The sequence below is a fragment of the Mytilus galloprovincialis genome, chromosome 11 (genome assembly GCF_965363235.1).
Source record: "Mytilus galloprovincialis chromosome 11, xbMytGall1.hap1.1, whole genome shotgun sequence".
NCBI lineage: Eukaryota > Metazoa > Mollusca > Bivalvia > Mytilida > Mytilidae > Mytilus > Mytilus galloprovincialis.
The window spans coordinates 37,083,470-37,111,039 of record NC_134848.1 but is presented as its reverse complement, the minus strand read 5'-3'; the positions used below and the strand labels follow the sequence as shown (position 1 = coordinate 37,111,039).

Here is a 27,570-nt window from a genome sequence, read left to right as displayed (position 1 = left end):
TAATCAAATATGTCTACGAGTGACTTTCAATTCATTTACTGTCAAGAATATATACACCTGGAAAAAAGTATTGCAACACTTCCATTTAAAACAATGTAAAATGACATGATTGTATAGTTTGGGTTTTACCAATTCGTTAATGGTTTAAAGATGTATAAATGCATTGATAATTTCCTTCAACACTGCAAAGGTTTTCGTTTCAATTGGGATTGAAAGAGCATTCATTTTCGCATAATTAGTTTATTCCATATTAATTTGTATTAGAAATCAACTGTGATACAGTCATGGAATCATTCGTTTGTTATAAATTATCAACATATTTAAGAGATATACACGAGTTTTTGAAAAAATGTATATATAGTTTTTTTGTACAATGAGTCTAACGAAATTTATAATATAGATGATTGTGAGTTATATAAATTTCCTATTTGGACAAATTCCGATAATCTCGCAGTCGGTATTCATCGTTCATTTTTAATCATGAGACTTTCCCGGCCTTTTATAAGGCTCTCAATTCAGACTTTCAAGTGAAGATTTACAACTTGATACTTAAAATTAATTAATATGGTGTTCATTCAGATCAACTTCTTGATTCACAATAGTTTCAATGCCCGTACCAAATCAGAAATATGACAGTTGTTATCCATTCGTTTCAGGTGTTTGAGATTATGATTTTACTTTTTTTCAAAATCTGCATTAATGTTTTCGAAGTTACGGTCTGCCATTTGACAACTGTGTGAAATACACGTATGATATTCTGTTTCTATATTAATAAATAAGTTAATATAAAACTAACTGCAGTATTTGAATAAAAAGAATAAGACTTCTGTTTAGTTATACTAAAGAGAAGTGCAAATACTAGGGATGTCAACTCGGTAGAGATTTACTAAATGGTTACTCGTTGAATTTACCGAGCGATAAACTGTTAATAATCTAATCTGATGCAATTAATCATTTTATGAGGGTCGATACAGGGTACAAGGAATTTCAATTTGTATTTAATAGTATCATTTTGTCAACTTTTTTCTGGGACGTAGCGCGCGACATGTTCTACATATACCTCTGTTTAGAGGAATTTTAAATAATAGATAACGGAAACATTTGAAATGTATTTTTATTTTTATCAATTTTGATAAATATATAATTTCCCGGGAGGCGCTCGTAATAAAAATATTTTTTGTGTAAACTTAAGGTGACTTCCGATACTAAGAGAGATAACAACGTTTTACTGATGTAAAACTGGTTCCCTGTTTTTATCTTAGGATATGTCGCCTATATATCTGGGTCACGGTAACATTTTTGGAAATCGATACTCGATAGTACTCGAGTACTCGTTGACATCCCTAGTAAATACTGATTCCAACTGTAATATTGTATTTGTAACATTTCTTGTGTGCTTTCAATATCAATGACTACTAAACTCAATAATCCTTTCAAACTTCTCTATTGCTTCATGGATTTGCCGGATTTTCTCCCCCAATCGCAAATATGAGCCTTGTTTCTGCTTGATAATCTGATATTTTTTAAGAAGCATTTCGTTCGTTAAGAGCATACTGTCTATACGATTTGGCAAATGTTTATCAAAAATACGGACAATCACCTCGTCGTATTCTTTACCAAATGATGCTTCGAAGCTTTTATTCAATGATGGCAATGAAACTCTAGAAAGGAACATATTATATGCATCATCTATACGAAAACCGCGATAGTCGACACCGGCAAGATAACCTCCAATCAAACATGGTAAAGATATAGGAAGACACATCAAAGAAATTGCAATAATATAGTGTAATGTAAAAGGTAAAATGAGTATCGTCAGCAACACTAATGCACCGTCGGCCATAGTAAAATCTGGTGTCATTTTTCCTGTCATACTTATCTCAATTTCATGTAGTTTGGACTCTATATCTTTGATTTTTGATCTAAGATGTGTGTCGGCCGTTTTAATGATTGATGTCGCCTCCTGACCTTTGCACCATTTTTCTATTCCTTTTTTAAATCGTAATTTTACTTCTTCTTGAAGACTTGTGTACGCGATCTCGCACATCTGTTTTGTACCAGGAGGATTTAATATTTGCTCCCGTCCATTACGTGAGTGAAGGTATGCATGTAGCTTCGTTGTGAGTGAATGAATGATTTTGTATTTGTACTTTTCCAATGATTCTCTTGACTGCCAAAGTAAAAGAAAAAGTTTCATAAATCACAATTCATTTGTTGAAAAGTATATTTTAGTCGCATTGTCTATATCGCTTTGTTGGTCTGCATAGCCATGGTCAATTCCATAATTGACCCGGTAAATAAAGATCATGAGGAAATGCCTGTACCAATTCAGGAAAAATCAATTCCTGTGTTTCGCTATTCATGGCTTTCGTCGCAGGCGTGATACAATCTGTTAATTCGCCCATGTGATCTAATTGTAGAGTATTGCGATAATAATTATATAAAGTTCTAGATTGCATGTAAGTGACGTAAGCGCGTCACTGTTTTTTTTTTTATATCATGTGGTGTTTGTCGTTGATAAAATATGTTCGTTGTTGTTCTGTTATTTACATGTTGGGTCGTCTATTATATTATATGTTTGTGCGTTTTTCTGTGATGAACGTTCTTGCGTGTGTTTGTGATGTATTAATGTCACCTAGTGTTGTCATTTAAGCAATATTTTTCAACATTGTCATAAGGCGGGAGGTTTAGCTTGCCATTTAATCAGGTTCAACCCACTATTTTGTCTTAACATACGTTATCAAATAGTTCGTTCTATGTATGTTATTGGTTTGTTTTTGTCCACTTCAGTGTTCCAGTTGTTTGTTTGTTTTCCTCTTATAGTTGATGTCATTCATGAATGATCCTTAGATAATGGGGATTAAAGTTTGTAGGAATTAATGTCCTGCCGTACTTAGGGTTAAAGACCTTGGAGTTCTAAGTTATTATAAAGGTCTCGATTAGAAGGACGTTTTAAGAATCTTATTAGAATTGACAGTAGAAATGCAGTTATAATTTGCATCAATTATCAGTAGGACATTTTTTAATGGTGTGCAAATGAAGGTACAGCTAGAGGTCCATGGGTTTGAGCACTATAGGTCCAAAGTTGAACAAACTTTTTATTGGGAAAAACTTATATTCATCTTTTTCAGAACATGCAATGGGAGTCCAGTCATATTTTACACGAACCTGTACATGCCACACATAAATAGAGACTCCAGCAGCCTGAATCGCTCCCCTAATCAAATTCTATCATGTGCAGATAAATAAATTTAGTTAGGCTTGATCGATTTAGTGTTCAATGTTTTCAAAAAGAGAATAAATATGTCTACGCTACAAACTATGATCTTACTAACGACCATTTTGAATTTCCTATCGGCTCAAAAAGTGACAACGCTTAGGTTGTCGTAATTAGGACATAGCGAACAGAAGCCTGTGATTTGGTGGTTGTCGTTTGTTGCTGTGTTACATAATTGTGTTTCGTTCATTTTTTGTACATTAAAAAAAGTGTTCGTTTTCTCGTTTCATGAAATTGTTTAACATTTGTCATTTCAGAGCCTTTTATAGCTGACTATGCGGGAGTTTTGCTAATTATTGAATGCATTATGATGACATATAGTTGTTAATTTCTGTGTCATTATGTCGCTTGGCAATCATACTACATATTCGTTTTTATACATAGCGATGTCGTTATTACGACTAGGCCATGTTATGTTGTAAATACGACATAAAACAAATTTGAATGACCCTTATCGGCTTCCGTAGAAAAAATGATCTTGCATGAAATAGACATAAAAAAAAACAGCTAATATCATCTTATGTAAAATGAAAAAAAATATTGATGCATTATTTTGTTTGTGGTTTTGTAATTGCTTTTTTAAAATCGAGAATTGTTACAAATGTTTTGGTCAAAAGATTTAGTGAGGTTTTTTTTCTTTCGAATTTTGCTGGTATTGGAATGTTACAACGATATATTTGTAAGGTTTATTATAATAATTTCCTTTATCAAACCTGTTACTGTAAAAGTGTGATCATATGGTTCTTATTTAGATTGAAATTGTACAGAATTTAAAAGGAGTAGGTTCAGTAAGACCCCTTTTTGGCCCCAAAATATAGCAGTTTTTCAAAATTGTTAAAATGTAAACTTTTAGTTATTTATTGGACAGTAGAATGCTTATGCTACATAAATATGGGCTGTTTTTGACAATACAATGCACATATATCGGGTACTAGCACCATTAAGTCATGCTAAATTACTGAAATCTTCACAATTCTAGCATTTTAGTTACATTTTAGACAGTTTTCGTGTGAAACGAAAGTGGCCGCATTCGTGTTCATCCTTAATATTGAAATGTAAGTTGTATTTTATGATAATGCATAACATATATAAAGGTTTAGGATGAACACGGATGCGGCCACTTTCATTTTTGACAAAAATCATCTGAAAAGTGACATTTTTCGGCATATTTGGTAGATTTTTCATATTTGAGCTTGAATCGGGTTGTTTTTAATGACTATATCAGTTAAAATCTTTCACATAAATTAATTGATTCAAATGAAATAGACACTTAAGTGTTTAAAAAGTGGTCAAAATCTTTCGTAAGATAAACTTGAAATTTGAGGCCAAAATCGGTCCTTACCGGACCTACTCCTTTCCGGTGATGTTACAAATGTACCTGTGTGCATTGCGATTGCAATTCCTGAATCGTCTTACTGTTTTGAAATAAGATTTCTTGCTGTTCTTCTATTGACCTCTCTACAATGTTTAGTCTGGCGAGTGTACCTCTCTCAGCATTTTGTATGAAATGTTTCAGGAATCTATGAAATTTAAAAGTGTAGTGTTCATTTAACCGTTTGTACTGTTTGCTATTTTAGTATTTATTGTGATTTAGCGAGTTTCATTTCAGTAAATACAAATAGCAATAATAGTATTTCATAATATATTATACAAGTCTAATTGAAACTAATTTGTTTTTACATATCTAAGACTAAACAATGAGCATATAGCAAGTGTCAGTTAAACATAATTATTTATTTCTTTAACATCCGGGTTTTTTATCTGTATGAAGCGTCACGAAAAATACCTTAAAAACTAGAGGATCTTCAAAATTGTGATAATCCTATAAAAGAAAAACGTAAATTAACCTGTAATAGTATTCAATTCTCTTATTTTCATTCTTTTCTATCGTTTTCGTTAACACGGCTTCAAATCTCTTGTATTCATCAGTAAAAAAGTTCTCTATCCTTTTTCGTACCTGAAAAAAAGGATTTGATATCAAAATAACATGATTGAACAAATTCAAAAAACTAATAGACAATAATTCCCTAAGAATAAAAGCATATTTTGTTATTGACATATTACTCTGGGTTGACTGATTATGTACAAATCATTTTCTTTGTCATTTCCTATCACTTGGTCTATACTACTGGACGGGGAGTGCTATTCACGGAGGGAATCATTATCTGAGTAATTCGGTACTTACCGTATACTTATTCAAATTTTCACGTTCATAAATTAAGAAATTGTTTTAAAAAAAACAATGTTTAAGCTACATCAGTCAAAGTTGAACTTCGTTGAATGTTCCAATTCTGTCTATGAAAATAAAGAGATGTGGTATGGTAAGTTTTTTTTTTTGTCATTCAGTTTCTATCGTGTTGTAGCATATTTATCCATTTCTATGTAGTTAATGTTAAGGTTCGAACGTTCCTCATGAAGGTAAATCCAGAAAAGTTCTCCTGACGCACAAGATGTATTAATTGCGTTCAAGGAAATGTCCTTCCTTGTTTTTAAAGAAAATGAAATTGTTTATTTTCTGCATGATTATTTTTCATGACGTCTAAGAAGTCCCGCTGAACGAAGAGTAAAATGTAGGTGTTATGACCTCAGACAAATCTATATATGTGGATGGGAGTTATAACGATCACAAAAAGTGTGTACCTGTGCTAAGCTTACGCGAAATACATTCTCAATATTAAAAGAGCACCAAGCTTTTTCTATTTTTTTTTGGATTAGCTTCCACGTCCGTGTGTGTTGGTCTTCTTTTTTTACTTTGCCATCCTCGTCTTCGTCTGATGATGGATCGTCATTTTCGATAGCATCCCACTGATTTGTTAAAATCAGGATCTCTCTTGGATCAAAACAAGGCATTTTTTCTCGATTGTTCATAATGGTTTTAAAAATTTTCAAAAGCTGAAAAATAATAGTTCACAAATAAGGTTGTATCAGCCATAATAATAATATTAATATTGATTGTATATCTTGAGCATCTAGTTTTAGAATATCATGGATACGGTTAACCATGCTAGTGTTGGCAATTTGATCATTATAACTGAAACTCAATTTACTTGTCTAAGGACAAAATACACAGTTCAAACTTGGAAAAAGATTTTTAATTCAACTTACAATTCATAAAAAAACAAATCATTTAGCAAAACAAGTTAAAATGTGAGATATTGTTCCCTGAAATATCCCACTATAGTTTTTGAGATATCCCATGAACGTGATGTTTGCATAATACTGATTCATTCTTTAATATAATAGCCAAATATGATATTGTCGTTTCATTTCTCAGGCAATTATGGTCAGTGATTCTCAACATTTAGATTTAGATCAAGTTATCGATAGTATTAACTACCTATAAATAGAAACGAAAAGCATTCTCACAAATAGTATAATCCCATTTTTTTTATAGAAAACTTGATTTAGAAAACCAAAACCACACGCAATATTTTTCATGCTCTTTTCTAGATTTACCGCCGAATATTTGAAAGTCAAGGAAGTTCAGGAATCGAAACGAACAATTTTAGAAAGGTTTGTTGTAAATCATGTCTTTACTTTAGTACTGACTACTGAGCTGATGATACCATCAAGAAATTATAGTATACCAGCAGAAGACGGGTGGCGTTGCAAGAATGCTACAAAATATCATGGACAAGACAGGGTGGTTGATAGACGAAAAACAAATCGACAGAACGACAGATGACTTGATAAAAACCATTTTATTGTCCTTTTGTTAGGCAGAAAACACATAACCTTTCTAAAAATAGTGATTATAATATTAGAGTAAATAAAGAAAGAAAACAGTAGTATACCGCTGTTCAAAAGTCATAAAACGATTGAGTAAACAAAATCCGTGTTACAAACTAAAACCGTGGGAAAAACATCAACTATAAGAAGAAAACAAAGGAATAACAGGAACACTGAAGTGCAACAAAAACAAACGAACTATTAGATAACAACCGCCATATTACAGATTTGGTATAGGACCTTTAGAGAAAAAATGGTGCTTTGAACCTGGTTTTATGGATATCCAAACCTCCCGCTTATAAGGCAATGTTAAAAAAAATATCGCTAAAAAGAAAACACTACGTGACAGAAATACAACACAAACAAACACACAAGAACACGCATCATAGAAAACCCGACATACATACATGCTAACTGCAGAACAATAACGAACATCTTCCAACAGACAGCACAGGACATCACAAACACGGATACACTTACCCAACGAATATGTAATATTAACTACATACAAATATTTTCACAATACCAATCCAAACATTTATCATGACACTGACGATATATTGAAAGAACATTTTATAATTATCGAACTACAAACGATAAGACGCATAATCCGACCGAAACCACAACATAAACATCAACATTCGATATACATGAATGTTGGTTATATAAAATACCTAGACACGTCGTATAGTAATGCAAATGCACACTGGGTAACACAGACATATTCGGGTTACGTTCTGTCTTCTGTTTGTAAACGATATGGTGTACTCAACATTGTTTTTTTGTTAAATGATATAATTTCTTTTAATTTGGAAATTTACTAAACCAATGGAATAGTCAAGCTTATTAAAATAGTTATCTATAAATGTGTTGTTATCATAATGTAACATGATGTAATACAAATGTAAGTGCAGACTCAGAGGTGATTATTGAAAGCGTTAACGTTTGCATATCCAAGGCAACTATGGCTGTTTGCAACGATGTTTACAAACTTTTATTATAAACGCACCAACAATCTATCCAATGAGATCATAATAGATTATCCAAGGCTAAGGTTCGAACTTCCTCAGACAAAATTACTCTTTGTTGGATTGGACTTATATCTGTGTGTTCCTCTTAGTCATAAGCTCCCTTAGTCTTAGATTGTTTATTTCTCATAAAACCAAATATGTACAAAGGTTACAGAGAAGTTAAAAGCAGGCATACAAAATATAAATAATAATAAAAAATAAATAAATAAATAAATAGATAAATAAGTATTATCTTTTTGTTTTATTTGTTTAAATTGTAACGGTTTTTGGTGAAAGCTTATCCGAAAAAGCGCTTCGGTGCATGCACTTAATTTAATTATTTCAATTTGCAATATATGTATGATACATTTGTAATGCTTACCCTATTTTCATGGATTCCTCCGGTTTCTTTAGCATTTACTACAAAAACAAATGACACTGCATGTGGCAGAAAATGCAGTAAGATGTTTTGCAGATTGTCATCCTCCCCTATTCCGGGTGTGTCTACAATGATGACGTTTCCCTTAAATTGTATAAAACATATATTGATTTTTTTACAAACGGAATTGAGTTTCAAATAAATTGTCTAGTCGTTACTTTTTTAAATCGTTATAGATTTTACTCTCTCATGAGTTAAGCTGCTATACCTGTGTTTATTTGCATATGATCATATGTTTTCTAAACATAGAATAAACAGCTGCGCCATGTGCGCATGATACGCAATTCGTCTTGTGTGAGTAGTTTTATGCAATAATCATAAATAGTTTCTGAGATACGGCGCGAGATGTGAAAAACAAATTTTTTATTACAAAAAACTCAATAACTTTCAAATAAAATTTTGAATCAACACCAAAAAGTATATAGATCTTTAGATTAATATAATTAAGAAGTGTGTGAAGTTTAAAACAATAATCACAAATCGTTTTTGAGATATAGTGCGACATCTGAAAAATACACACCACTGTTTTAGTTATACAGTCTCGTAACTCAAAAAGTTTAAATCCTATTTTCACCAAAAAGTATACAGATCGTTTCACCATCATAAGAATAAACTCATCATAGATACCAGGATTAAATTTTCTTTTTACGCCAGACGCGCGTTTCGTCTACAAAAGACTCATCAGTGACGCTCGAGTCAAAAATGTTTCAAAAGGCCTAATAAAGTACGAAGTTGAAGAGCATTGAGGACCAAAAATTCCTAAACGTGTTGCCGAATACAGCTAAGGTAATCTATGCCTGAGGTAGAAAAGCCTTAGTTTTTCAAACTTTGTTAACAGTTAATTTATAATTATGAACATATCACTGATAACTCATGTCAACACAGAAGTGCTGACTACTGGGCTGGTGATACTCTCTATGAAACAACCATGTTAAGTTTCGTGAAATTTTTATAAGCGGTTATCAAGTTACGGTGCAGCATGTGGACGCCGAACAGACAGACGGACAGACGGACGCCGGACATTTGTATACCGTAATATGTCCCGCAAACATTTTGACGAGTGTATAAAACATACAAAATGCTATGAAAGTCTATGTTCATTAATGGAAAACATCGCATACTGCTTAAAACACAGCTATGCAATTTGAACCTCAATTCAAATGTCAGATATCTAATGACTAGTCAACTTACTCTGATTCAGAGGGTATCCATATAAAAGGTTTATATGAAGAAATGTCATAAGAGTGTCAAGATATTTGTTTAAGGATGTTATTGTACACCTCTGAGGGGCCAAAAAAAAATCTACAATTAAACTTTTTGTCTTATCCTGATTTTTGGGTTTATATGACTGTAAAAAAAATCATTGGTGGAGAAAAAATCATATGGAGATGCACTTCTTTTTTTTTGAGTCGGGTCCGATTTTCTTATTTTTCTTTTTTTTTGCTGCCGTTTTTTTAAAGGGGCACTAGATGCCAAAATTATTTTTACCGATTTGACTCAAATTCTCATATTTTATTTATAACAATATAAAACATTTTTTCAAACTATCAAAAGTATAAAATAAAAAAATTACAGGACATGGTCTCAATAAGATGTAGCATCGTTTCGTGTGAATTTTAGCAAAGACGCCATCTAATTAACCCTTTAAACATCTAATAACGCAACTTAAAGCGCAGCGACGACTTTGGTGTACTGTTTACAAACTAAAAATTAAGAAAATAAAGTTATAGCCGTGAAACTTTTAAAATTAAATTGTAGGGTTTATCTTTTAAGGATTTCTGATACGAATTTTTTTAATAAAAGTAAATCATACAATAGACATTTTATGATTTTTTTTCTCGACTTACATAAACAAACATATGAAACTGACATGATTGATAGTGTTTTGAAAATGCATGTTTGTATTCTGACCTTTTGCTCCAGTCTAGCAAACATTTCCAGCTTGTGTATAAATATATATTGTTCTGTGACACTTAGTGAATGTTGAATGCGTTGTTAAAGTCAAGGTAAACAAGAAGTTATTGTAACAGGATGCTGTTACGAAGTCTCCCAAACAAAGCTCCCATAACTCGCCATTTATATGGTCCCATGTTTATTTGATTTGATTTTTTGTCCAATACAAGAATATATATGGCTTACGGGTGGGGATCTCCACCATTTACAAGTATTCAAACAGGAGGGGGTGGTGGTAACCCCAAGAGACTTTACCTACATTTCATTTGATTTGTTTTATTGTCCCATACAAGTATATATGTGGTTTAGGGGTGGGGATGTTGACCGTTTACAAGTTTGCAAACAAGAGGGGGTGGGGTGACTCCCTCAGGACTTCCCTTTTATTTCATTTCATTTTTTTTATTGTCCCCTACAAGAACATGGTTTAGGGGAGGGGATCTGGACTGTTTACAAGATAAAAGCACATTCTCAAATTGAACGGGGTGGGGGTGACCCCCATGAACTTCCATTTAATTTCATTTGATTAGTTTTATTGTCCCATTCAAGAATATATATGGTTTAGGGGTGGGGATCTGGACCGTTTACAAGATAAAAGCATATTCTCAAATTGAAGGGGGGATGACCCCCCAGGGACTCCCCCTATATTTCATGTGATTTGTTTTATTGTCCTATAATCATTTCTGAAGACTGCATATATCTATCACTTACAGTTTTTAAGTTATATTCATTTGAAAATTTTAGAAAATAAAATTCCATAGGGTTCTATAGTAAACCCCTCCCTCCTTTCTACCCCCCAAAATACCCCAATGCACAAACGAAACATTGATGGCTCACCTAGACATGTTAGTCTAACATATTGTAAAATCCTAAGTAAATCTGACAAGCCGTTTAGGAGAACCGCCGCGGACAATTTCATTTTTAAAGTGGCGGAAGAAGAGTAAGAATAACTAGATTTGTAATTGCTAGCAATAACGGATGGCACCCTCGTCCCCCCATTGCCAGGCGAGCGGCAGCCATTTTGGAAATTACAAAGTCAAAGAGTGCATCTACACCTGCAAGTTATCATTTTTTTAAAAATTCATTAAGTTTGGAGCATTTTGATATTTGGACAATTTTGCTGTTTCCATGGTTACGGCGGCCATTTTGGAAATTCCAACTTTCAAATGCAACTCCGCACATGCCAGTCACTATTCTTGTAAAGTTTCATCCAGTTTGCAGCACTTAATTTTTTTTTGAAATTTTGAACATTTGTGCTGCAACCATGGTTACAGTAGATAATTCCAAAATTCTAAAAGCAGACATCTCATTGCCACATGTCATGTTATATATCAATACAGTTTCATTTACTTTGGTGCTCTATTCTCTGAGAAAATGCTGATTTTTTGCATTTTTCCATAGGGTCAATGCAAAACTTGGCCCCAGTTACCATGACAACGGCGGCCATTTTGAACTATCCATATATTGTCTTGACATCTTGGCATACTGGAGAACATTTTCATAAAGTTTCATCCAGTTGGATCTTATAACGAAAGAGTTAGAATTTTTGATATTTTAGCTGTTTCCATGGTAACGGCAGCCATTTTGAAAATTCCAAAGTCAAACTGGAAATCAGCACATGCCAGTTAACATTCCTGTGGAGTTTCTTCCAGTTTGGACCACTTTGATTTTTTTCGCATTTGTGCTGTTTCCATGGAAACGGCGGCCATCTTTTACCATTCCATAGCAAGGTGCACAACTTCAAATGGGGTTCCTCATTATAGTTGAGTTCCATAATCATTGGTCCGTTCAATTCTGAGAACTCGCGCGGACAAAATGTGTGGAAGAAAAATAAGAAAAAAAAGAAACGTAGAATAACAATATGTCACCTCAACTCCGTTGAGGGTGCCATAATAAAAATAACTAGATTTGTAATTGCTAGCAATAACGGATGGCACCCTCGTCCCCCCATTGCCAGGCGAGCAGCAGCCATTTTGAAAATTTCAAAGTCAAAGATTGCATCTACACATGCAAGTCATCATTTTTGTAAAATTTCATTAAGTTTGGAGCATTTTGAAATTTTGGACAATTTTGCTGTTTCCATGGTTACGGCAGCCATTTTGGAAATACCAACTTCAAAATGCAACTCCGCACATGTCAGTTACTATTCCTGTAAAGTTTCATCCAGTTTGCAGCATTTTAATTTTTTTGGAAATTTTGAACATTTGTGCTGCAACCATGGTTACAGTAGATAATTCCAAAATTCTAAAAGCGTACATCTCTTTGCCACATGTCATGTTATATATCAATACAGTTTCATTAACTTTGGTGCACTACTCTCTGAGAAAATGCTGATTTTATGCATTTTTCCATAGGGTCAATGCAAAACTGGGCCCCAGTTTCCATGACAACGGCGGCCATTTTGAACTATCCAAATATTGTCTTGACATCTTGGCATACTGGAGAACATTTTCATAAAGTTTCATCCAGCTGGATCTTATAACGAAAGAGTTAGAATTTTTGATATTTTAGCTGTTTCCATGGTAACGGCAGCCATTTTGAAAATTCCAAAGTCAAACTGGAAATCAGCACATGCCAGTTAACATTTCTGTGGAGTTTCTTCCAGTTTGGACCACTTTGATTTTTTTCGCATTTGTGCTGTTTCCATGGAAACGGCGGCCATCTTTTACCATTCCATAGCAAGGTGCACAACTTCAAGTGGGGTTCTTCATTATAGTTGAGTTCCATAAACATTGGTAGGTTCAATTCTGAGAACTCGCGCGGACAAAATGTGTGGAAGAAAAATAAAAATAATAAGAAAAAAAAGAAACGTAGAATAACAATATGTCACCCCAACATCCGTTGAGGGTGCCATAATTAAAAACCAATTGTTCAGAGAACAATTGAAGGTGTTTCCACTGAAAACAATGTATTTTAATATGAAAGTTGTAAAATTAAGTTTAAAATGTCATTTCAATCGTCAACTGATAGGTTATTGTACGCTGATTCCAGAAATATATGGTTTCTATACAATATTTTTTAAATAAGGGAGATAATTTGTTACTTTCGGTTTGAAAAATGTTACTTCCGATAATATTTGAATATTTAATTGACACTGATTCCAAAAAGATCTGGTTCTATATACTTTTTTATTAATAAAGTACAAAAATAGCTACTTCCGGTTTACACAAGTTCACTTCCGGTTTTTTTTTCAAGCTTAAATGGTTTGATACCTTTCGCCAAAAGTCTCATGGATATATCATGTATAATTATGAGGTGAAAGCAAAGGTCAAAAACTAGAACGTCAAATTAATCTATGACCTTGAGATCAATTTCAAGGTCATAAACCAAGGACCTCAAATCAAAAGACCATAGGACTTAATTATATTTGGTTAATCAGTTATATCACCATACACGTATTTTTAAATAGGCAGTGTCTGCGCGTACCCGCATGTGGGTACGAATAGTCAAATTGCCTTTCTAGGCTGCACGTACCCACATCCGGTTTTATAATAAAATGCCGTCGGATCGGGAATGAAACGTGAAATATATACGGAATTTGTTGCAATTAGTGAATAAATTGATTAAAACTACTCAGAATTTTTATAAATACTAGAACACACCCGTGATATCGCGGGTCCGTGACTGAATTAAAGTATATAACTATGCGCAAGCATTATTTTAGTATTAGTATTGTCATATGATAAAGTCATGCCGATTATAAGATACACAGTTTTCTCTGCTTTCAAATCTTTCTGTTTGAACCCGTCCAACTGGAACTTATCAATTATTGGTAATATTAATTATTTGGAAAACAAAAGGTCCTGAAATGGGGTATTTTTTAATCAACAACATTGTCCTATATTAGTTATAAATAAAGTTGAATTCTTTGATTCGCTGTTTTTTTTACGTCATGCCCGCTAACAAATTGAAAACTGTACCTATACGCCTTAGTTTTAGTCCAGATTTTAAGTATTCGTATTGTTATCTTAGAAAGTCTTACTGATTAAAATACTACAGTTGGTAACAATTCGACAATTTAGTAGTGTCAACCCTGTGATTATGACCCGTGTATATAGCATATTAATCCTGAATACACCGTTTGTTGGTGCGCCTGTCAGATGCGGAACATACAGATAAGGTAATAGGTAACAGGTGAATATACTATTGGTGTCGGTATCGGACTCGACCGGAAAAAGGCCGAATACAAGGTATTTGTTTTAAATTGTAGTTTTTAATCGAATTTGCCGCGTTTCTTTTCAGGTTTATTATTCATTATTTCTAGTTTTTGTATTGTAAATCGTTCTTGATATTAAGGATATGTCTAATTTCAGTACTTTCCAAATGTTTAGACTGACAACATTTGAAATGTGCAGGGTTGAAATCTGTGCCAAAACAATCATATTGGATATGTGAAATTTGTTAGAAATCTTAACTATAGTTACATGAATCTTTTATAATTGGTTTAAATTGATTTATTACTTGCTTCTTTAAGTTTTATAAACTCAAGCTTTAGTTTTAGTAGTTTTATATATTCTTAAATTTCAGTTTCTGTTTTACATTTTACTTAAAGATTATTTTAAAATATCATATGGGTATATTTTTAAATTATTAAAATGTTATTCTTTAAATTTTCATTTAAATTTTATAATAGTATTAATTTCTATCATGTTTTTCTTTTACAGGGACTGTACAGTTTCATTTTACATCATTGTGCATTTAATTTTGCAATGTTTATTTATATCATTATTTAATAAATGCAATTTGAAAATATTATTTTTCATACTCTTCACTCTTTCTACCACGAAATCCCCATATTATCGATAATTCCCGTATATATTTCACGTTTCATTCCCGATCCGATGGCATTTTAATAGAAAACCGGATGTGGGTACGTGCAGCCTAGAACGGCAATTTGACTATTCGTACCCACATGCGGGTACGCGCAGACACTGCCTTTTAAATACAAGAGGGGAGAAAACTCACTTTTACGTTCAACGTACCCTTGCAATCAAAATTTACGTGTTACGACATGTCGCAACTAACAATTTAGAAAAAATAATTTGTCGATATCTTATACAGTTTCTGGAAATTAGTGGAAATAAGCCAAATTCAAAAATTGGAATATGACCTTGACCTTTGACCTTGACCTAATTTTTTGGACCAAGGACCTCAAATCAAAAGATCCTTGGTCTTTAGCACTTATGGTTTACAAGATAGAAATGCATATCACTTATATCAAATGCATAAGGGGAAATAACTCTCATATGGAGCGTTCATATCACTTCGGTCAAAATAGGACAAATCATGCGAAGGATATAACGAGCAATTTTGTAAAATAAATTTGTCATAATATTTTACGGTTGCGAAGGAGATGCGCTAACAAGGAAAACAGTGTTTGGGGAGATAACTCCTACAAAGAAAAGTATTCGTTTACGCAGGGTAAATTTCAAAAGCGCATAAACTGTTCGATATCATATACCAAATATCTAAGCGACATATTGCGAAACAAATGTTTATCGCAAGAACAAAATTAGGCGGAAGAAAAAAAAAATAATCAGAAGAAAAACAATAGGTCTTTCCACAGAAAAGTGGAAAGACCTAATAAGAACTGACCAAAAACAATATGTCGCCAAACTTTGTTTGGGAGACTTAATAAAAGATTAGCATTCCGTAATTCGAAAATGTTGATCTTCACTCAACTGAATTAAAGCCGGCACAGTTTAAAATACTTGTAACCCACTACGCAGGTCAGTCCGTGTCCATCACATTTTTTTATATAATTTCTTTGTTGACAGAAAAAAATATTACAGTCATTCCTTAAATCATTGAACCGCTCTATCATTTAGTCATTTTACGTATTATGTTAGAAAATAAAAATATGAATATAAAACAATGAAAAAATTTGGTAAGTCCGAAGCACCTTTTTGGATTACCTTCATCAGAAACATTTAAACTTAAATGTTGAAATCCAATGATGTAAAAAAAAAACCATAGAAACATTAGACCAAAAGGGCAATTTTGTTCTTATGTAGTATTGTGTCATAGATCACTATTGCCGTAACTACAACAGGGACACCACCTGTCGTGTTGCTCATTTTGTTGCAGATAAATTACTAAATACGCGCGTTTTGTCTACAAAAGACTCGTCAGTGACTCTTGAATCAAAAGAGTTACACATGGAATTGCAATGCATAATGAGAAGTTGATGAGCACTGAGGAGCAAAAATTCAGAAAGGGTTTTCTAAATAAAGCTAAAGTAATCTATGAATTTAGTGTCTGAAAGAAATTATTTGACCCAATTGTATCAAAACAGTATTTGAACATGATCGTTTAAGTTTAAACAAATCATTACCGGTTGTTTTAAATGATCTAACAACAAAAGTGCAAATGCATCGATAGAATTATTTTATATTTTTGAAATCGACCCAATTTCTCAAAGAGAGGCGATAAGGAAAGACAATTCAATTCATGTACTAGAAAGAAACTGCCATTCAGTTAAAGGTTGTGTAGTTTTTAATGATTTTACTGTAAATGGTGATGTGTTAACCAAATATGAATGTGGCATAGTTCGGTCTCAATAAGTTGCTTATGGAGCAAGACTTTGATTAAAAAGTACCAATGAGTGTAGTGGTTTTTTTTTTATTATGCCCCACCTACATACATTATGTTGTTCGGTCTGTGTGTCCGTTCGTTTGTTCGTCCATCCGTTCATTCGTCCGTCCCTTCGTCTGTCTGTTCCGCTTCAGGATAAAGATTTTAGTAAGGAAGTTGAAGTCAAAACAACATGAAACCTATTACATATATCCCTGTGACTTGATTTTTCTAATTTTAATGCCAAATTAGAGTAATAATAATTTGAATCACCATGATCCTGAAAGCTATATTACTGATATACTTATTGTTGATATTCAAACAGTTTACCTTCAAAATAGGCACAGGTAAACACACATCCACATAATAGTGGTCTTTGAAATCCTTTGGTGATTGAGAAATATTAGTAAGCCTTGCGATGTTAGATTTCAGCTTTTTTTCATCTTGTACTTCTTCCCTTTTCGTTAGAGTTTCATCTTTCGTATAACATTTTATTTCCATTTTTTCCGCATCCCTAATTCTAATGATTGTACCAGTCGTTGGTAAATTACCTGTTTCGAAAAGTTTTTTTCCAACAAGTTGATTTATGAGAGTTGTTTTACCAGCACTTGTTTCGCCTAAATATAAGGAAAGCGTTATCCGTGAATGCTACATAAATAGATACAGATGTTTTACCCGCACTTGTTTCCCCTATAAATGAGGAAAGCGTTATCTGTGAGTGCTACATAAATACATATAATTGTTTACAAAGTGGTTGTTAATAAAACGTATACGACTAACAGTTTTCATCCTGTAACGGAACCTTTAACATGTTGGAATCAAAAATATTTAGAATTTACTTGCTTTATTCTGTGCAGGAGTTTGACTGTTGTCAAACAAACACAAAAAAAGTTAATGCCTGTAAGAAAGAATACATATATATAAATTGTTTGATAAATGAGTTTATTCAAGATATTAAATATATTTGTACCATTCAAGTCAATTACTTACGCGTTTTTTGGCAGGTGATCATTATTGAGTGTTATGGTGTCGTGGTAAAGATTTTTATATATGCATATAGCTTATTAATACCGAACTGTAGCACTATTGGTAGGAAAGTTACCCGTATAACATTGGAGCGATGAAGTCTGAGTAGTATATAAAAGTATATTTAACACTTTAGAAAAATCAACAAGTATAGAGAATATCTGCTTATATTCCATCCCTTAATTATTGGAACAAGCTGAATCGACTAATAAATGAAATCATCTATTTATTTCTGACATTCGCTTTTATTCATTGTTTACATTTGGTAAATTCTGTTTTAGGAGAGTAAATCAGATTCAAACTTTAAACTCTATATGCATCGTAGTGGTTTTCCAAGGATACATATGACTACTGTAAACCAACTTATTTTCGCGAGTAGAAAAATAACACCAATATAAATCGTTTCGAAAATGTAAAACTTGGATCTTTCCTTCTTAAGCTATATCATATAAATTTGAAAATCGCGATACTAAATAGCCGCGAAGTGGCCTAGAAATCGTGAAAAGCGACATGACGTATCCGCGACATTAAGTTGGTTTAGAGTAATAATGGAATACGGATTAAAACAGACGGATTTTGTGCAATTTCAGTTTTTTAATACATGAATAAAATGGATTTTAAAATTCAAACAAATCATTATAAGAATGTATTTGTTTGTATACTGATTTTTTAATCCATGCTTTAACTTTTTTACTTATACTTATAGTTTAGTCAAATTACTATAATAGTTTTCCATGTGCATCACAACTTAATTATACAAGAAATATTCAAATATCTGGTTAGGATTGAGAAAAATATAAAAATATTACATGCAACTTTTATTCAGAATAATTTGAAAATAAAATCAACAGTTTGAACGAAAATAACAACTTTTCTCTTTACAAAAATATTAAAGACCAATAGTTTTATCTAAGATATCCAAATTTTGGAACAAGACGTTTATTTACAAAAATTAGAATTAGTGACCATGATTTACTCATAGAGAAGGGTAGATATCTAAAAATACCTCGATACAATAAAACATGTCCAACTTGTAAAACCCTAGAAGATGAAAATCACTTTCTCCTCTAATGTCAAATTAATAATGTTTTATGTATAAAACTTTTTAATGACATGGCAATAGATAATTCTATGTTTCCAAATCTATCTGATACTGAAAAGCTAGTAGTCTTACTAAATCTTTCAAATATAAACGAAGTGAAAAAACAGGTTCTTTAATAAAACAGTTTTTAGAGCTGAGGACATGGGACTCTTAGTTATTTTTAACTATATATATATATATATGTGTGTGTGTGTGTGTGTGTGTGTGTGTGTGTGTGTGTGTGTGTGTGTTCAACTTAGTTATTTCATTGATGTTGTTACTTTTGTTTATGTCACAAGTATAATTTTACTTTATGACAGTAAAAAATCATTAATTATTATTTATTTGATAATCTATGCTTGTCACAATGATTTAAAACCGTTATATTACAATTTGTTTTTATTTAAAGAATAATAGGTTTTGACAATCAACACATACACTTTTTTTTCCGTTTTTCCGTAAAATGATGAGTGCCGTCTGTCATTTAAATCAGTGGTATGCTAATAACATTAGCGCAAAAATGTGAAAAATAGATTTTGTAATAATGTACATAATCAAAATGAATATCATTTTATGAAAAGAATAGAATGAGAAGCGATAACATAGAGACTCTCATACATGAATGCGAAACAATGACAGGGAAAAACAATTGGATGGACCTGCATTTAAAGATGAGTTAAAGTAAACCGTGTTCAAAGATCACAAACGTAAGGCTTACAAACCTACTACGACGATCCCACAATCATTTCTTAGTAAATCGCGCTTTGCTGCCTGGAATATTGCCATGTAGTTATGAAAGGCTTTGTCTAATTCTTCTTGTAAATCTTCTGCATAGTCTGGCGATCTTAACATATGTTCAACTGTTTCAAATATTACTCCCAATTCTGTTATTTGCTGGTCTGGAGACGTTTTTGGTGTCGAAAGCCTAAAATATATAATTCATTTTACATGTTAATTCTTCGTTGATTGTCGCGAGGAATTATTTTATCTAACACTACTTATCATGTTATATGCATATATTGGTTATTCTAATAATTCTAATATTTTTAAAAGATTAAAAGAACAATAGATTTTCACTGAATATCAAATGTTTTTTCGCATTAAACAGAAACCTAAATGTTTCTATTGTCGTAATTGTCGAGACAAAAGCAATTAATATAAGACAATACGTCTTAAGTGAATCAAAATCAATTTGCAATTATACTTTATCATATAATATAAAAACTCATTTACCGAGACTGAAACGATGCATCTGTATTGTTTTCCTTTAAATCTCTTGTAGCTGCAATTGTATAGCAAACATCACAGTTACCAAGGTTACTGCATGAGTTCGTAAAAATGCATAAAATCTTAGATAAAACGTCAACAAACAATAAAACATATTCCCGTTATATATATTATAGTTGTTTTAATACTACAGTGCTGAACAGTGAAACATGAACTAACACACACTATGACTTCATGTATTACGTGTTGTTGTTTTTTTTTGTTTTTTTTTGTATTGCAAACACATTGTTCAACATACCTTTAAGGTATAACATTATTGTTATACTAAATTTTGTCGTCTTCATCCAAGAACTCTTTTTGATAATGCACATTTTAGATAATCTTAAAATATGGATTTGATTGCTTTTACTGTAAAACTTATGTTTGTCATTTGTACTTTCAGATCTAACCACATCACACATTCACATACATTATACATCATGCTTTGATTGAATAAACAGTTAAACTGCTGCATCGCTATGTCCTTATAAGGCCAGGGCAGTACACATAGTAATTTATATGACTAAAATCTAAAATATGCACTCTTTATGCAACTGAGAAGATAATTTTAAATGCAAAATTGGATAACAAAAATTACGGAAAATGTCATCTTTATTTGTTAGTATTTTGATACCTCACTAAACTTGTATGCATATTTGTTTAAGGGCCAGCTGAAGGATGTCTCCGGATGGGGGAATTTCTAGCTGCATTGAAGACCCATCGGTGCCTTTCGGCTGTTGTCTGCTTTATAATCGGATTGTTGTCTCTTTGACACATTCCCTATTCCCATTTTCTCTTTTTTGTAATTGTTACATTGTTACCTTGATAAAATAATTCTGTGAACAAGTGGACAAGTTAAAGAATACGGGACTACCTCTACTAACTTAAATGCCACAAATTGTTGAAAACATTTATCCCCGAGGACATCATCCGCCCAGTAGCAAAACTAAAATTGCATGAATTTAAGAAGATCAAACAGAAAACTGGCTCGGACGTCGCCAAGTATAAAATGGTCCGAAACAGACGTCACTATGGACACGGTGTCGTCTGATACGGCAGGTGTCCCGCTCTCATCACCAGACATGACAAATATCTCAAACATGACTCATTCAGATCAGGCTGCAAAACTTGTAAAATTTTAATGACAGATGCTGAATATCCACTAACAATTTGACCAAGAAGTCATATTTTACCAGAAGTTACGGAGATCTGAATTGTAAATCGATAACTGTCGTCTCAGGATTAGAGTGCAACTTTGCGGATTGGTATACGTCGGTGAAACGAAAGGAAGGCTAAACAAACTATGTGCGGTCATAGATCAGACATTTACCTCAATGCTAACGACATTCTATGCCAGCATTTCAATCAGCCCGATCATTCCATCGTTTCTATATATAAAAAAGAAGATGTGGTATGATTGCCCATGAGACAACTATCCACAAAAGACCAAAATGACACAGACATTAACAACTATAGGTCACCGTACGGCCTTCAACAATGAGCAAAGCCCATACCGCATAGTCAGCTATTAAAGGCCCCGATAACTGTTCGCATTATCGAAAAGATATACCATAGCTCCAACAGTCCTAATCTTTCAACGACTCTCCGTAGACAAAATGAGGACTACTGGATTAGACAATTGGGAACTGCGACACCTTATGGTTCAAATGACAAAATTGATGGTATAGGTATTCTATCTAGTCCTTCGTGTAACTCGGTGAATGTGATGAATATTTTCAACTCGACTCCTCGACGTAGACGCAGTCGTGGTCATCGTCATTATACATCACCTTCTATGCACGATGTCTCTATTAATGACTTGCTGCCATTTAGACAAAAGCTGTTAGGTATTCATCACATTCGCACGAAACTTTATTCATTACCCCTTTCAAAACTTCATTCTCTGTTCAATTTATGTTTGGAATCCACTGTTACAAACCATCATTCAAACCAATACAAACTTGAAGCTATCATTTCGGATATTGCAAGTCACAGACTTTTCAAGCCAGTCCGCATTAGAAAAGATGAAAAAGAGAAAAGATCTTTCCTTAATCTTTCCTTTGCCAACAAAGGTCTCGATGTCGTCAACTTAGGCAATGTCCTTCATCATAAATTAGTTCAATCGAAAATACCTCCTTATTTCAAAGACCAATCTGTACCAATTATTTCTTATACCCATACCAAACCGATTGCAACTAAAATTACAAACACGTTTTGCAGGATCTCGTTATTGACGACTTCAAGTCTAAACCTCCTGATTGCACTTGTTCTAGTTCCAATTTCACATATAATCCGACTGGCAACGTTATTACCGGTGACTTAAACATTTTTATTAACACTTATCTACGAAATGTGTTATCGAAAGGTCCGACACATCGTGAGCCTAAATCCATCAATTAAGAGATAACTGTATTGTATTTGAAGCTTTAAGGACGTCGATCGGTAGTTTTACTGTCACAAATTTAGTTTACCTGGCGACGCGTAGAATGTTTGACTATAGGTCTGTTCTATGTTCCTTTGGAATTTCAACCAAAAATGAAGAACTGAATCTTCAATCACTGTATTGGATACATAAACTACATAAGTGTCTTTACAAACAACGGTATATTGATGGGTCTTCCAAGTGCTCCACGAAACCTCTTTCTAAATTATTAACATCTATTTTATCAGCAATCAAAGACGGGCTTCAAAGTTATTGTGAAACTGCCTATTCTAGAGGTGGCGTGAATCAGATGTGGATACTTTAAAATTCCAAAGATCTTTTAGAGTATATATAATCTAATTCTCTTTCATCTTGTAATAGTATTAAAACATTTGACTTTTCTACTCGTTACACAAGAATTCCACATTCCAAACTAAAAGACAAATTGAAAGAGTTGGTATTGCTTTGCTTCATAAAAAAGAATGGCCAACGTAGATACAAGTATCTTGTCTTAGGGAGGGATAAATCCTACTTTGTAAAGGATCACTCTGATTCAAACAATAAATTCTCTGAAACTGATATTATCAAGATGCTTGATTTCTTGATTGACAACATATTTGTTACGTATAAACGAATTAGGTTGATATTAGGCTGTTTCAAGAGACTGTCGGCATTCCAATGGGAATAAATTGTGCCCCTCTATTTGCCGACTTGTTTCTTTATTATTATGAGGCTGACTTCATGCAGGAACCTCTTGGGAAGAAAGATAAGAAGTTAGCGATATCCTTTAACTCTATTTTCCGCTATATAGATGATGTTCCCTCACTAAATAATTCAAAATTTGGTGACTATGTGGAACGCATCTATCCCATCGAACTAGAGATAAAGGATACTACAGATACAGTTAAGTCGGTCTCATATCTTGACTTACATCTAGTAATTGACAATGAGGGTCAGTTGAAAACAAAACTTTACGATAAAAGAGATGATTTCAGCTTTCCTATTGTGAGGTTTCCATTTCTAAGTAGCAACATTCCAGCAGCCATTTCCATTTCTAAGTAGCAACATTCCAGCAGTATGTATACGGGGTATATATCTCCCATATATCTTCCAACTTTTTGGAATTTTGGATCCTCAGTGCTCTTCAACTTTTTACTTGTTTGGCTTTATAACTATTTTGATATGAGCGTCACTGATGAGTCTTATGTACACGAAACGCGCGTCTGGCGTACTAAATTATAATCCTGGTACTTTTGATAACTATTGATACGATATTCCCGTGCTTGCATTTCCTATCATGATTTTCTAGATAGAGGGTTGCTGCTCACAAGGACGCTATTAAACCAAGAGTTCCAAATGGTAAAGTTGAAATCATCCCTTCGTAAATTTTACGGACGCCATCAAGAGTTGGTTGAGCGTTATGAAATAACCGTTTCACAAATGATATCGGATATGTTCCTTACGGCGTAACGACAATCCCCTTACCTTTCATGAATGTGACCTACCGCATTAGACTATTTACCGGATAAGTTATCACATAAGCAACACGACGGGTGCCACATGTGGAACAGGATTTGCTTACCCTTCCGGAGCACCTGAGATCACCCCTAGTTTTTTGCGGGGTTCGTGTTGTTTATTCTTTCGTTTTCTATGTTGTGTCATGTGTACTTTTGTTTGTCTTTTTCATTTTTAGCCATGGCGTTGTCAGTTTATTTGCGATTTATGAGTTTGACTGTCCCTTTGGTATCTTTCGTCCCTCTTTTAAAAGATTTATCTTTTTATGCGTCCATTATTATAATGGCATGTAGAGTTATAGCTGAGGCACTTTTTTGATAAAAATGGCGTGTCACAAATTGTTATATCTAGCAAAAACGGTTTCCTTATGGAGTTGACCACAGGAAATTGTAAGATTTATGTACATGTTAAGATGTTTATTTTGATACGATATTTGGTATTTTTGAAGTTGGGTCATGCAGTTTGTGATTGTTTAGAGCTTTAAGTGCAATTTCCAATTAAATCCACTGACCTATTCTTTATTCTATTCTGCAAGTAGTACAACTTACCTTGCACTATGTAGGACACCAAAATTCAAATGATGAAAAAGCAGTATTTTCGAATTCTTCACAGGTCAACCGTACAATATCATTGATTTTTTTTTTAAAGTCCCATTAACTGAACCTTCGCGTTTTAGTATATTTGCAACCGTTTAAACGGAGACGCCAATATATTGCATATTTAAAATGTTAAAAGTTTCAATATCTCTAGCTGATGTACTTATGGTCTATTTCTTACACAAGTGAACTGTTTTCTGCAATGCTATTGGGTTTTCTTATGTAAATGGTGTTTTTTTCATCGAATAATAAGCCTACAAGTCAATACAATTGTACCCGCAACTATTTTCATTTTTCCTCTTGTCAAATTGTCAGGACTGATAAATAGTTGTAGGATTGTCGTAGCAGGTTGAAATGGTACCGATATTTGAAAAGCCAATAAAATGAAAGCATGAGTTGTTTTATGCACACAGATTACACGTATATTTTTCTAAACATATTGCTAACGGGTTCAATTAATAATGTACCATATACTTCTCTACCTTTAATCCACATTCTTCCGAACATTCAGGCTTTTCTTTTCTAGGTATACATACACAAATTTGTTTCCGATACACATAGTTAAAACTTGCAATAAAAACAAAGAAGTGATGGAATAGAAAATGGAATTGAGCACACTCTGATTGTCGATCACTTTATGAAATCGTTAGAGACGATAAACGTGTCGTCTTCGACAGCAAAAGTGACAACACATTTTTTTTTGGTCGTTTTTTTTCTAAATATGGAATACTTTTCTGACTTTTTCAAGACAAGGAAAACAGTTTGAAATGTTTTCTCTGTAACCTTTTATATATTCATAAGGCATGACAATCAGTGCAATGCTAGAACTGCATTTCTATGGGATGTTTTTAGCTGCTTTATAGATACCCAACATAAATGCAAAATGAAAGTTTATTAATAAAAAGGCACTCCGAGAATGTAAATTGCATTTATGATTTAACTTAAAACATTAAGGGCTGACATAAAGCTTAATTGATATTTATGGACAGTGGATGATTTTAAAAAGACAATAAAAACATTCAAGGTCAAAACTGAATATGACCTGCAAATACTTAAAATGCAGTTCTTATTCCGAGTATTTGTTTTCAATATGTTAGACTACGATCAACGTTCGATCTCTTATCGACTTCCGCTTCTCAAATCGACGTCCAAGTCGGACGTCACAATAACATAACAATCCAAATCGGCGGCCAATTCTATGTCCTTATAATTGTCGATTTGAGGAATAGACGTCAATTAGAGACCGGGCGTCGGTCTGGGTTTAACATATATAGCGCATGTTAAGATTAAAAATATAACAATAGACAGAAAAGGTCTTCTATGGAAATTGCAATGGAGTCAAAACAAGATAGTGATGTACAAAAGAAAAAATACAGAACTCCAAGGAAAATTCAAAACGGAAAGTCCCTTAAGAATTGGCAAAATCAAAAGCTGAAACACACCAAACCAATAGGGAAAAAAACCTGTCATATTCCTTATTTGGTACCAGCATTACTTTATGTACAAAATTGTTGTTTAGACCTGGTTTTATAACTAGTTAAACCTCACACTAATTGGACAGTATGCATTTTATCATAAAAGATATAAGAAGATGTGGAATGAGTGCAATGAGACAACACTCCTTCTAAGTAACAATTTATAAAATTAAACCATTATAGGTCAAAGTACGGCCTTCAACGCCGAGCTTTGACTCACACCGAACTGCAAGCTATAAAGTGACCCCAAAACTACTAGTGTAAAACCATTCAAACGGGAAAACCAGCGGTCTAATCTAAATAAAAACGAGAAACGAGAAGCACTAATGAACCACAAAAACTGACGACAACCACTGCACATCAGATGTTCTGAATTTTTTGGATACTATTAAACTATTTATTATACTTTTATTTCTAGGATCTCATACTAATGACGAGCTAATAAAGGAATCGATTTTCTTACCGGTATCACCCTGGTTCGATGCAGCCATGTTGATTAAAGTACCATGAAGGTATTTCCTACAATGCAATTTAAAACAATTATTTGGACATTTAGAAATGTATTCGTATGCATTAATAAATGGCTTGCTTGCTCTGACAATCTGGTTATCCTTGTCAAGTCATTTTGTTTCTGATTTTCATACTTCTTAACAACCAAGGTAATTTTGTATCTGATAATTTTTTGCGGATATCCTCTTCAGCTTAGTTGTTTTTATTCATGCGATTCCCTCAGTGAGTAATCGTTTGTTAATCGATTAATGAGATTAAAATATCGGTAAACTACTGTTGCCTTAAAAACCTTCACCATAAAGCCGGAATCCTAAATTTGATAATATACGTTAGTGCTCTTTCTAGAGATAAACAATACTTTTTTTTATTGTGAACAAATTTTAATATGAATGTGTAATCATTTCATAATGTGTCATGGAAAATATCAAAACAGATAAAATAAATTATCTATACATCCTACATTTTCTAAATAACTTTGTCGATAGCAGTTCAAATGATGCTGATGAGACGAGATTTACGATTTTCAAACGTGTATCCAGTACAAATGAATATGATGTTTCTATGCAGATACCTTGGATTTTGTAAATGTATTTCTTATTCCGTTCATCCTATTCTTACCTCTAAAGTTTCACTTCTTCTCACATTTGTTTGTACAAGATAAATCTCATAAGTTTAGAAGATAAAGAGAACTGGTTCGAATT

At 33.0% G+C, this 27,570-nt stretch overlaps 1 protein-coding gene across 1 annotated transcript; it reads right to left on the bottom strand.

Annotated features, from left to right (window-relative positions):
- On the bottom strand, positions 1–27,570 carry LOC143052108 (uncharacterized). Its single transcript, XM_076225081.1, has 10 exons — positions 27,488–27,570; positions 26,823–26,878; positions 20,319–20,367; positions 19,808–20,010; positions 17,309–17,595; positions 8,399–8,539; positions 5,918–6,169; positions 5,125–5,234; positions 4,656–4,797; positions 1–2,170 (listed from the first exon to the last, which is right to left on the bottom strand). The coding sequence occupies exons 2-10, from the start codon at positions 26,848–26,850 to the stop codon at positions 1,406–1,408; spliced, it is 1,977 nt and encodes a 658-aa protein (XP_076081196.1). The 5' UTR covers positions 26,851–26,878; positions 27,488–27,570; the 3' UTR covers positions 1–1,405.

Excerpts from the sequence above, each read along its gene's own strand:
- LOC143052108 (XM_076225081.1), bottom strand. The coding sequence starts at position 26,850 with ATGGCTGCATCGAACCAGGGTGATACCG. Across the intron at positions 20,368-26,822 it reads ATCGAACCAGGGTGATACCG|CTACAAGAGATTTAAAGGAA; the intron begins GTAAGAAAATCG and ends ATACAATTGCAG. Across the intron at positions 6,170-8,398 it reads GAGGAATCCATGAAAATAGG|CTTTTGAAAATTTTTAAAAC; the intron begins GTAAGCATTACA and ends ATTATTTTTCAG.